The sequence below is a fragment of the Staurois parvus genome, unplaced genomic scaffold (genome assembly GCF_062004578.1).
Source record: "Staurois parvus isolate SC_StPar_1 unplaced genomic scaffold, SC_StPar_1.0 ptg000978l, whole genome shotgun sequence".
In the NCBI taxonomy this organism is placed as follows: domain Eukaryota; kingdom Metazoa; phylum Chordata; class Amphibia; order Anura; family Ranidae; genus Staurois; species Staurois parvus.
Window position 1 is genome coordinate 624,097 of NW_028318774.1, and position 13,425 is coordinate 637,521.

A 13,425-nucleotide genomic window follows, 5' to 3' on the forward strand; every position below is an offset into this window, starting at 1 on the left:
TGTTTCCTAGAGATGAAAAACACAGTTCCAGTGGCCACCAGCTGGTGTCTCCTAGCAGGCAGCAGATCCCAGTAATTAGGCTTCATCTTATGCTGGCTTCTGGGATACACCCACTGGTGGCCACTGGAACTGCACCCTTCAGCTCTGGGAACCATAGTACCACCAACAGGTGATCCAGGTTCTGACACATATCCTCATATAGTGCGTACTTGCCTCATTCTATAGACCTTAGTTTAGTTCCTGTCAGCTCTTTCCTTCCTCTGCTATCTGAATAATTTCTGACAGTAATCCAAACACCAGGCAATCATTGGAGACAGCCAGACACCTCTCCAGCACACAGCAGGTGATTCACATGCCGTGCATCTTTCTCTATAACACTGTGGGGGGTCCATTCCCTTTACTCTGGTATCAGATTACACGCAGCTTTGTGCTGTGTGCTGTACAGTGTGTGACATCTAAACTGTGACTTACGATCTAAACTGTGTACTTTGGAAAGTTGTGGAGGAGATAAGGCTGCAGAAAAACAGGTACAACTTATATAGCAGGATTTAATTCATCACTGTGTGTGACCTGAGGATAGTCACTTCAGTAAGCTATTGTGTGGGGTTTATTGTCACTTTAAGTAAAATACCAAACAGAATTTTTTTATATAGCTTTGGGTACATTGGGACAAGTTACAATTTTTGCCATGTTTTTATTCCAGTATCTTCAACTGGGAAATATCCCCTTGATTTCCTATTCTAATGACATCTTGGATATTAATTTGAGCTACATATTTTGTTTTCAGTACTCTGGGCTACACTAGGATATTTCTATAGAGAGGCCAAAAGTGACACCATAACACTGTCGCCAGAACAAAAAAAATAGAACATTGTTCTACAGCTGTTGTGTGGTATATCACAGTCTACCATGTGATATGTCTCTCTTTCTCACCTTCTCTGCGCATACAAAATATATAGCAAATTATAGTAACTCTTAAAAAAAAAATATATATATATATATATACTGCTCAAAAAAAATTAAAGGAACACTTTGAAAACACATCAGATCTCAATGGGAAAAATTTCATGCTGGATATCTATACTGATATGGACTGGGTAATGTGTCAGGAACTTAAAGACGCCCCATCGTTTGATGGAAATGAAAATGATCAACTTACAGAGGACTGAATTCAAAGACATTCCGAAAATCAAAGTGAAAAAATGATGCAGCAGACTAGTCTATTTTGCTGAAATTTCATTGCAGCAACTCAGAATGGTCCTCAGTAGTTTGTATGGCCCCCATGTGCTTGTATGCATGCCTGACAACATCAGGGCATGCTCCTAATGAGACGATGGATGGTGTCCTAGGGTATTTCCTCCCAGATCTGCACCAGGACATCACTGAGCTCCTGGACAGCCTGAGGTGCAACCTGGTGGTGTCGGATGGCCCGAAACATGATATCCCAGAGGTGTTCTTTTGATTTTAAGTCAGGAGAGTGTGGGGGCCATTCAATGGTATTAATTCCTTCATCCTCCAGGAACTGCCTGCATACTCTCTCCACATGAGGCTGGGCATTGTCGTGCACGAGGAAGAACCCAGGACCTACTGCACCAGAGTAGGGTCTGTCAATGGGTCCAAGGATTTCATCCCGATACCTAATGGCAGTCAGGGTGCCATTGTCTAGCCTGTAGAGGTCTGTATGTCCCTCCATGGATATGCCTCCCCAGACCATCACTGACCCACCACCAAAATGGTCATGCTGAACAATGTTACAGGCAGCAGAACGTTCTCCACAACTTCTCCAGATCCTTTCACGTCTGTAACATGTGCTCAGGGTGAACCTGCTCTCATCTGTGAAAATCACAGGGCGCCAGTGGCAGACCTGACAATTCTGGTGCTCAATGGCAAATGTAAATGAAGCTCTATGGTGTAGGGCCCACTAAAGAACGTGGGGTCCTCAGGCCACCCTCATGAAGTCTGTTTTTGATTGTTTGCTCAGAGACATTCACACCAGTGGCCTGCTGGAGGTCATTTTGTAGGGCTCTGGCAGTGCTCATCCTGTTCTTCCTAGCACAAAGGTGCAGATACAGGTCCTGCTGATGGGTTAAGGACCTTCTACGGCCCTGTCCACCTCTCCTCGAGTAACTGCCTGTCTCCTGGAATCTCCTCCATGCTCTTGAGACTGTACTGGGAGACACAGCAAACCTTCTGGCAATGGCACGTATTGATGTGCCATCCTGGAGCAGTTGGACTGCCTGTGCAAACTCTGTAGGGTCCAGGTATCACCTCATGCTACCAGTAGTGACACTGACCCGAGCCAAATGCAAAACTAGTGAAAAACAGTAAAAAAAAATGAGTAGGGGAAAGAATTGTCAGTGGCCTCCACCTTTAAAATCATTCCTGTTTTGGGGGTCATTTCATTGTTTCCCATCTAGTGCACCTGTTGTTAATGTCATTGACACCAAAGCAACTGAAACTGATTAACAATCCCTCTGCTACTTAACTGACCAGAACAATATCCAAGGAGTTTAACTGACTTGATGACTGCGATGAGCAGTGTACATACAGTGTATATATATATATATATATTTGAAAAAAAGATATATCTTAAATATATCAAGATACCTCTTGGATGTTATTAAAATAACATTGAACATCAACAGTTGGATTGGAGTTCCATATCCTTTCATTCTGGAGGATTTCCTTTAACTCCTTCTGGATTGTTTCCTGTCAGGAAGAGGGGATTGTTTAAATGCGGCATACATACAGGGGTGATACTAAAACCAATTATTGTTTGTAGTCTGGTGTGTGTTACAGGACTGCAAGGCAAACTATTCTTTACCAGTAATTAATCTGACCTTATTTGCTTACAGGTTATTTCCAAAGTGTTGACAATACTCTTTTGTATCACCGTGGGTGTCTACGTTTCAGTTGCTTAACTTTACAAGTTTTCACAGATAATAGGTTTTTAAGCATCATAATAATAATATGCAAAAACGATCAATAATGTTACATATGATCAAATATAATTTTTTCAGCAGCTTAATGTCCACACACTAAGCTTATCAGTGATTAGTTGCTGTGGGTACACATAGTAATGGAAACCAACTGTTTGGGTAGGATGCAATGCAACTCAACTTTTTCAAGTTAAATGATGATACAAAACAATTTAAAGTGTAAAAACTTTAAAAATTCAACTTATATCAAACTGACCCCAAACCATTAGTTTCCCTTTAGTAGTTACCATTTTTTTTAAATTATAGTGTTTCTGTATAATGTAATTTCCATGAGACATAAATGTCCTGTAAATTGCTAAACTGGTTTTACTGACTTAATCAATGGCTGTGCAGGGGACATACTGTTTTAATGTGTACCTAAAAAATATAAAATATAATACCACTAATTATTATAATTTCAACATACTTGTCCAGTGGACTCTATCTTTTTCCCGTTGTCGAAAAACCACTTCTCAAATAGCATGTGATCAAAGTCCGCTGACCCCTGTAGGCGCTTACACAACCTAGAACCAAATTTAAATATTACCCATTAATGCACTGATTGATGAAAAATATGCAATACATCTGTGAAAATCAGTACCCCAAATACTGTACTTTTTAAGTATGTGGCAACTACAGGGTGATGCTAGCAAAAATGCACTCAACTCCTAATTCACTGTGGTAAGCAGACATCAGAGTGCCTTTGCTGCACTGAAATTTCAAGGACTGCTGTCCACCCTGTAATATACTATTTACTGAACTAAAAAACATATATATATATATATATATATATATATATATATATATATATATATATCAATGGATAGATTGGGACATAGCCAGGGGCGGACTGACCATATGGGAACTCGGGCACTGCCCAAGGGCCTGGGGTCAGTAGGGGGCCCCATGAGATGCCCCTGGTACCTTTTATAAGCTTTTTTGGGTGTGGTTGAGTGTGGGCGAGGACACAGGGGCCCCATGATCCCCTTTTGCCCCATGAGTTGTCAGTCCGCACCTGGACATAGCATGGATTAGAGAGAGTCCCTTCTCCGTAAGGGTGCAGTGACCCTCCAAAAAGTCCAGGTTCACTCTCAAGGCAACTGAAGAGTCCCAAGTGTGTCTTCACCAAATGAACCAGGGGCCACAATCTGTAGAGGTGCCACACGCAAAGTTCTAAATTTTGACTCTCTCAATCACCTGAAAATCTCACATAAATACAGCAGTCTATAATTGCATTGAGTGAGGCAAAGTCCCCTGCATTACAGTGCTTAGGACTGGTGATAGGTCAATAAAGTATAACTAAAAGCAAAATTTTTTTTTTTTTTAGCTTTTTTAGCTTTGTATAGAGTAGAGAGGGATTAGAACACTTGTGAAGTTTACATTGCTGTCTTTGCCCGTTTAGGTACATTCACCCTCTCTATTTGTTCTGTTAACAGTTGTCACCCATAGTAAAGTGAAAGAATATCAAAAATTTTAGGTTGTTACCAGAACAGGGATAGAGGGAAAACCTTTTAATGGGGATATTGGTTTTGGTGGCCCTGGTGACAACCAGGGATTCTCTTAATTTGGAGAGGATTTCCTCTCATTTCCATTTCCTGTTTTGGCTATAGGACAGGAAGGGAACAAAAATCTACCCAATAACATAGATGCCAAAAAATATTGACAGGGGTTATAACCTTCCGTTACTCTATCCAAAATAGAAAAAAAGTTTTTGCTTGCTTTTAGCTCTACTTTAGGCAATTCATTTGTTGGAGGCTGTGGAATTGATCATGTGTTTGGTTTATTCTTGGGATTTAGCATGGGATCACAGAGGATGTTGAACAGGTAAAAGCAGGCGTCAAATTGTCATACAGTTGTTATAATAATGTTACAAAACAAGATCTGCCCAACATAACTTTGGAATCTTGGCAGGCAGTTCAGAACTTACTCCATAGAAGGAATTGTAATTGGCAGCAATGAAATAAACTATAAAAAGATATGGATGGAAAATCCCAGATTGCTAACGCAGTCCTGGAGAAAATCCCGATGAATAGTTTCAGTTTCCGTTAGACTAGCATGCCAAGGAATCCAAACAGGAAATTTGGAAGTTTGACATTATATTCCTCAGCCATGAAGTAAGCGTGAATAAATGTTCTTTGCATAAGGTGTTTTAAAGTAAGTTACTACTGTATCTCACAAAAATGTTTAAAAGTTAAAAGCATTTTTCTAGCTAGTTTAAATTCCACCACAGCAAACAAGATGGAAATGATAACCATCCGAGATGTGGAAGGAAGTAGTATGCAAAGTACAGTAAGTTAGAGCAGCCAAACAGAAACAATTGAGTACTGACGTGATACTTTTTTTATTTGCACTAACATACAATTTTGAGGACAAGCTTTCGGGGTATGTCCCCTTCTTCAAGGTCCAAGCAGTACTCAGGTTGCTCTAAACTGAAAAAAAGTTTTAATCTGAATGTTTTCTGCACAGACCCATTAAATGGACTCAGTGCCATTTGGTAACTCAAACAGAAGATCCATTTTCATTATAAACTGAATGCACAGAAATGCGAGAGGATGTACAGACGTACTTAGAGCTTTTATACTGTTCATTGCTGCTGCTCTGTGAAGCTGTGTCATTCATTAAAAGCCTGCAACACCAAACCATAGCCACATGCATTACACACGGTTGCAGAGAAGTAGGCTCTTTTTACCTAAATGCTTCATGTCTGTTTTTTTCACTGCCTGCCAAACACAACCTTTGGGATAAATTTTGCTCTGACGTTTGTTGTGCCTCAACAGTGCAGACAGACTGTTAACAGACCACCATCTTTATTTATAAAAAAAACTTCCTATTCCAACTCTTCCTACTATCTCTTAAAACTCTTAAAGTGAAAATGTCATAACGCTTTCTTAAGCTGGCAATACACAGTCAACAGATACACAATATTGTCCCCATCTCATTACACTTCAATAACACTAGAAATACACAATCAGTCAGGTGCCTAGGTAAAGGTCTGGTGCTTTCTGAACCCTGAGTTCCACTCCCCAGGTCATGAGAATGGTAGTTATTGTCCAGGGTTCCCAATGTTTGTGGCTGTGTGGTTGAGCTAAAAGCATCAATCCAAGTAAGCCATTAGTAATAGTGTGCTGCTCAACCAAAGGATCTTGAACAGGTATTGACCTGCTCACATGCCAAGCTAAAGCATCTTCTAGCCTATAGGTTTCTGGTCCCAACTGGCTGTAGAATTTTGCAGGATTAGATAGACTGGGGTTAAACTTTGACTTGGCTGGTGGCTTCCTTATCTTCACCGATTGGCCAGGAGTGAAGGTAATTGTCTTGACCTTCCTTTTTTTGCACCGCTGTAAGTTTTTGCTTTGACCTGGTACTTCTCCACTCTAGCTTGCAAGTTTAGGGGTTCTGCTGCTTTATTTGGTGGCTTCCAACCTGAGAGTAGGGCTTGTAGATCATTCATGACCTATCATCAGTTTTGCAGGTGATTTCCCCAGTTGTACTTTGAGGAGCCAACCTGTAGTGGTGTAGAACAATAGTTATAGTTTTGTTGAAGAGGAGCCCCTCATGCAGATGTGTTTTTCGGCCATTTTTAAATGTCCAGCTGAAACATTCCACGCATCCATTGGCCTGTGGATGGTATTGTGGTTTTGGGATGTGCTTTATTGTCTTTAATTTGAGGCAAGTCTCGAATGCTTTTGAAATAAATTGTTGGTAATGATTTCTAGTGAGAGTCACCATCTTGAGAACCATCCCTCCAAGGTGGTGATGACAACTTTAGTGGACATGACTTATGCTGTAACCACCTCTTGCCATTCTGAGTATAAATCATATGTTACCAAACAGTATTTTTGATGTTTTGGTGCTACTATAATTTCTCCACATACATCTAATTGGATTGTATTCCATGAGCCTTTTGGGAAATATCTGACTGATAAAGGAGCAGCTGTTTTCTTCTGATATTTAATAGTGAGCAATCACAGTTCTCAACTGAGAGCTAAAGTTTCTATTTGGTTGTCTATTCCAGGCTGCCACACTGCTTCTCTGCAAAGTTGTTTTGTCCATACCACACCTACATGAATCTTCATGAATCAGAACTGATCAGTGCTTCTGGAATTACTGCTCTGTGTCCTCTTAAAAGGCAAACACTTTTCCAATGTGCACACTTGCTAGAATGGCTGCAGACGTCCTAGTAAGGCCATTGGCCACTTGTGAATAAGCCAAGTAAAAAAAGCTGTGTTTTTGTATGCATTTTCACGCATGTTCCTGCATCTGGTGTTAATACATTCTATTGGCCAGAAATCTATCCATTAACATTCATTAACGCAGGAACACACCTAATTGTGTCTTGTGTTAATGTATGTTTGTGATTGTTTAGGTGCATTTAGGCACTTTTGAGCATTTTTATGCTCCAAAGCTCCTCTCCTGAATGCACAAATTTTTTTTCTGCCTCTAAACATTCCTGCCTTCAAACTCCTATGTGTGCATGCATGAAGGGGCATATAGAGACAGAAAAATAAAATCTCAAACACCTGTAAAAGCAGCGTTTTTTGAGCTCAAGTGTGCATGAGGCCTTAAAACACATATAAAAAGAAACAATGCATAAATCCATCAAACACCATGTTTCAACGCAAATAGCAAATCCCAGAGGTCATGCTGTGTGCTAAATACTGATTCACTCTTACTAGCTAATAGCTGTGCTGGCACTTGAAACTGGATTGGTAGTCTGAAACCTGCAGGAGACAGGTTGACAGACATGGAAGAGCGCAAGACAGCCTCATAGCAAACCTTTATTAGATTAAGCACACATAAAAACAAACACAATAGGAATTGCACTCACAAGCATATGAGGAATATCCAGCATATCAGAGCAGAGTGTGTCCAGAACCTATGTCGTCATTGATGGATGCTAGAGTGCTGTTGCAGAATGGAGGGGAAAAGGAGGACCAGACCACAGGAGACACTTTCACACCACAGGTTACCGACTCTGTTTGTTCCTGCTCACCTCAGATCACAAAGAATTCAGGGCACAAGTTTTCAGAGAAAAAATCCTACTCTTCATCAGCCATCAAGGGGTCAGGAAGATCATAAATGCAGACATTCTCCTTCCCCTTCTTTTTGAGCAGGGGAAGAATTGGTGGGCAATAAGGAAGAGACAGGAGGAGCCATGGGCCTGAGTTAATTCCAGAAGGCTTTTGCAAATTTTCTTGCTGAAATGGTCCACACCTGATCCGAGGTTGCCACTGAGTCTTCATCTTTGAAGGTTCTACCGCTAGGGTCATGGCAGCCGACACAGGATCCCCAGTCATTAGAATGTAAGCTCCCAGGAGCAGGGCCCTACTAACCCTCATATTTTGAATTTGTATTGTTGCTGTATTGTCTCCCTTTATATTATAAAGGGCTGAGCAAACTGTTGGCGCTGAGCAAACTGTTGGCACTACATAAATCTTGTATAATAATAATAATCTTCTAAGCCAGTAAAACTGGATTCTAAGTATCATGAAGGGGTTACCCCAACTAGCTTGGGCGGGGGAATGTTTTCAGGCAATTGTGGAAGTAAGGCAGGGGGAAGTAATGAAAGAATGGGTTTGTTGTATTGCTTACGGTTCCAGGTTGGAGTTCCCCTTTTAAGCTTTCTATGGATTTGTAAAAAAAGATTGTTACTTTTGCAGGCTGTTGATCATCTGCTATCTCAGGAAAGTGATCATTCCAGTTCTAAAGAACAAAAGAGTTTGGGGTTTCTACTTTATAAGTTCTGAAGTCAAACAACAATGTTTGTCCTATATTGGATCTAAAGTATCTCAACAGATATCTCTAGATACCAAGTTTTGAATGGAATCAGTCTGTATGGTAGGGGTCTTGCTTCATTCAGGGGATTGCCTAAGATCAGTGGACATAGGGATGCTTACCTGCATGGTCTGATTTTTCCTGTACATCAGAAGTTCCTATGGTTTGCGATGGAGGACCATTATTGTCAGTTTGTGGCACTGCTATTTGGCCTGTCCACAGCTCCCTGAGTGTTCACAAAAGTGCTAGGCCCAATTCTGAGCCTCCATAGGACCCAGGGGGTGCCTGATCTGGGGTACTTTGATGATATGCTGCTCAGGGAAGGATCCTTTTGATCGCTTGGCGTGCAACATATCTTTCATGATATGAACTCTGGAGAGGTTTGAAATTGGCATTGGTTCCAGCCCAGCAATTGGAATATCTTGGCTTTCTCCTAGACACAGACCAAGTGAAGATGATTTCCCTCCAGAGATGTGCCTTGCATGGAAGAATCAGGTGTCTCTGTCTTCTTGAGAGTGTGGAGAAGATGGTGACCTTGTTCAAGGCAATTACCTTTGCTCAGTTTAATCCCAGACCTCTGCAGCAGAATTACCTGGGGGCATGGGACAAGGTAAACTCATTGAGAACTGCAATGTCCTTACATCCCTGCAAGGACAGGTCTTTGGACTAATGGATCTCTCCCCAAAGGTTGGGGTAAGGGAAGTTTCTGGTACTTTAAGGTGGTTCTTCAACCTCAATGGACGTTTTTGCCAAAAGGTGTTTTCGGCCATCCATCTCAGCCAAGACATTGCTTTACTGTCTTTTTTCTCCAGGCCTCAGTCATGTTCGATCTATCAGGATGTATCTGTAATTGACTGCCACAGTCAGTCTAGCTATTTGTCCTTCTAGAAGGACAAAAGAAAGGTTACACAGCTATGTTTTTCAGTTTGGATTTTTTAGCTTTCCTCAAGCCTATGAAAGCCTTTGAAAGGAAAGGCTCCACCTTTTGAATTGAAAGCATATTCTACTGGGAGTGTTGGTGCCTCCTTGGTGCCTTCCCCTCTTGGACATTGCTTTAGGATAATAATAATAATAATAAAAAAAAATCAGCTCTGTGCCCTGTAATGCACAATAAAGAAAACTGGATTTTTTACTTACCTGTAAAATCTATTTTCTATCTGTTATTATTGTGTCCACTGAACCCAATCCTGGGGGTTATTATTGCATACACGGATATCAATGTTGGGGGTTATTATTGCATCCACTGGCACCAATAATGGGAGTTATTATTGTTTCCACTGAGACCAATGCTGGGGTAATTATTTTGTCCTCTGACACCAGTGCTGGGGGTTACTATTGTGTTCACTGAGACCAGTGTAGGAGGTTACTATTGCATCCACTGACATCAATGATAGGGATTATTACTGTGTCCACTGACATCAAAGATGTGGTTATTATTGCATCCACTTACACCAATGTTGGGGGTTTCATTGCATTCACTAACACCGATACTGAGGGTTGTTATTTTACTCCAATGACACCAATGTTGGGGGCTATTGTACTCTAACTTATTTAGTGTGTATATCGATACACTGCAAAAAATGAAGCAGGACCAAAATTTTTGGGCATTGAGTTACGAAAATGTGCCGTTAATGTGCAGACATTTGAAAGTGTTGAGGGCTGCATTTAAGGACCTCTATCATTTTAAAGTCGACAACAACTGCTCTTACATGTTAACTCTTTTTGCAACTGAAGTCGTTTATCCAAAACATTTCTTGGCTAATATTCCATTGCATTTATATAGGGCAATTTAGCTGTTCAGCTAGCACCCCAGGAACAAGCAAAAATTCACTTTGATATATCTTATTTTTAGTCTTTTTAAATGATTTGTGGAACTGGAATCCAAACAGATCACATAACTTACGTTACCATGCAGTAAGAAAAAAATACAATAAAAAAAAAAGCTATAAAATTTGTGACTCCTAAACAATAATGTAACTGCCAATAACCAATTAGTACTCAAGTCTCTGGGTGACATGCACTTGGTTACCTTACACTTCACCTTAGGTAGCAACTGGCAGGGAGGAAGATGCCAAGATAAAGTACAGACCAAGGGGCCAGTCACACTATTGTGCTGTGATGACACACACATTACGTTTATTAGTGAGATGCGGTGCCATACATTCTGAATTTTACCCAAGTGCACCTTGCAGATGGATGTGTGTTACAGTGTGCTGCCAAACGTGCTAAATAAACATTTTTTTGGTGTGATTTGGTGGGTTAGACAACAAATTCAGATGAACAGGCTTAGTACCCTCAATGTCTACTGACTTGCTTATAATGACGGTCAAGCTGTTAGATTTTTGTTTGAACAGTTTGTATGAAAAATAACTATTCTATGTGAATTCATTCTTTTTAAGAATACCTAAAAAAACATTTTTTTTTTTTTTTCCATTGTTCCAGTGTAAATTCTGAAATGCCCCTCAAGCCTACATCTGCATATTTAGCTTTTAGGTATCATCCAGTTTGTGGTTTGGGTTATAAAATCACTTAGCCAGGCAAATGTATAAATCGGCCTAATTCTTTAATTTAAAAGATAGCTGTACTTTCAGTATGACCTGGCTATATGGTCTCCACCCAACCATAAGGTTTCTAAACTGTAAACTGGTTTCAGGCCCTGCTGGGTGTCAACATTAGTATGTGCTAACACCCCCTTTGGGCTCTCATTGGTGACCACATAGGGAACTGTTTTGGTCACAACAGATTCTGTTTCTTAGGCAAATTATAGGAACCGTTGAAAAAGCACTATAGTAAATATATATTATATAAAAATGTTTTTGTCATCTTCTTCCTTCTAAATTATATTCATTATGCTAGTGTGCCATATTCTGAGTTTGACCCAATGACACTCAAAAAGAGCAAAGCAACAAGAAGGCATCTAAATACAAAAGCATGGTATAACTAGAAAAGCTACAATTTCTGGGGAAATCGTGTGAAGTGTTCTTGCCTCCACCAGTAGTCTAGGGCTTGAAAATGAGGGAGTGATGGCAGTTTAGAAATCATGTCCTGATTTTTCAGCTCACACTCTAGCTTTTGTCACTCTGCTGGCTGCTCACACACCTGGGTTCCTATGGCAACTCGCTCTACAGCAAGGGCACAGAAGAGCGGTTAAAAACAAACTGCTCCAACTTGCTCACTTCACTGGCGGTTGTCATCTTCAAACGGTTGTAGTTTAAAAATTCTAAATCCTACACCGAAGAGCTTTATATTGTGAGAATCACAAGACCCAGACCTACATTTTGATGCATAGTATGTCTCTGAAATATTAAAAGTAAAGGCACAGTCACAGTTTAGATATTGCCCTTCAAATTTGAGGTGGCTAGAGTGTAGTTTCAATGAATGTCAATGGGCGGCGTGAGTTGCAAACAAATGGTCATATTGTTAAAACTATCAGGACTATGGCTTGGCCGTGGACATTTTTAGTGGCAGCAGGGATAGCTGAACGTTTTGATGTAAGATTTGTGTAGGTGGGCTTGAAAATGAGGGAGCGATGGCAGTTTAGAAATCATGTCCTAATTTTTCAGCTCACACTCTAGCTTTTGTCAGCTCCCACTCTAGTTTTGAACATTCCGCCATTCATTCCTATGGGACCAATTTCACCACAAAAACGCCGATATTTTGTGAATCATTCGGCGAAACGTTCCACAAAGTAATAGCACACCAATCGGGAACAATCCGCACATTTCGGTATATTACTGTCTATGTAGTGTAAAAACTGTGCGAGGAGTTAGGGTGGTAAATTTGGCTATAATAATAAGAATATATATGTGAGATAACAGTAAGTGGTCTTGCCATGCAAGAACACTTAATTATTTTACTTACTTTCCATGTTCTTCTTTAGTCCATTTATATAATAATACTTGTTCTGCATAACCAAGCTTCCTCTCCGCTATAGAAGTTAGGTCATTCAGCAGGCAGACATGCAAACATTTCAAGCAAGTTGAAGCAAGTTCCACGGGAAACATTTTCACTTTACTTGTGATCTTGGAGACTTCACTCTTGAGTTCTTTTAAATGATCTTCTAGGCTTCCATGTGCAAATTCTGGAATTGTCCCCTTGATGTCTCTTTCAAAAAGATCCTCCAGTTCCTTTTTCCAGCCTTGTGGGCCCCAGTCAGCATCCTTTTTGCTTTGGGTCTCTTTTGCCCATTTTATACACTGAGAAATGGTCTGAAGTCTGGTGCTCCGACCCTGATCTCCAGCAAGGGCTTTGCCCACCACCTCCCACATCTTCTGGGATATTGTATAATACAGTTGCGTTACATCAACCAGTCCTTCATCTTCTGCTTTGCAGATTAACACGCAGGCTTCATAGTACTGGAAATTCTCTAGTAAACCTTTAAAGATTTTGCCTACAAGAATACAGACAGTTAATTATACTGTAAATTTCAAATTTCATTTTTTACAACATTCAATATCCATTTCTCAAAAAGGTAATTTATTATTCTCTTTTCATGCTTCAGACCCTTTCCTGACTGGTTGCTGGTAGTTATGGACAAAATGTATACATAGAGGCCCCACTGTGGATCAATGATGACTTCTGAAGATGTGGATCAAACACTGGTGTATCTTTAAATGCGGGGAAAGGAATGATGAAGATTACTGCTCAGGGTAATTATGTATATTATATAGGG

The 13,425-nt window shown here is 40.4% G+C and overlaps 1 protein-coding gene across 2 annotated transcripts in view; it reads right to left on the bottom strand.

Annotated features, from left to right (window-relative positions):
• LOC149441503 (uncharacterized) overlaps positions 1-13,425 on the bottom strand; it is a 73,254-nt gene that overhangs the window by 37,663 nt on the left and 22,166 nt on the right. For both annotated transcript variants that reach the window (XM_089657270.1, XM_089657269.1), the window contains exons 2-4: positions 12,615-13,143; positions 3,406-3,502; positions 2,608-2,709 (exon numbers count right to left, since the gene is read on the bottom strand). In XM_089657270.1, coding sequence (XP_089513396.1) covers positions 2,608-2,709; positions 3,406-3,502; positions 12,615-13,143 — 728 coding nt within the window. The remainder of the gene's footprint in view (positions 1-2,607; positions 2,710-3,405; positions 3,503-12,614; positions 13,144-13,425) is intronic.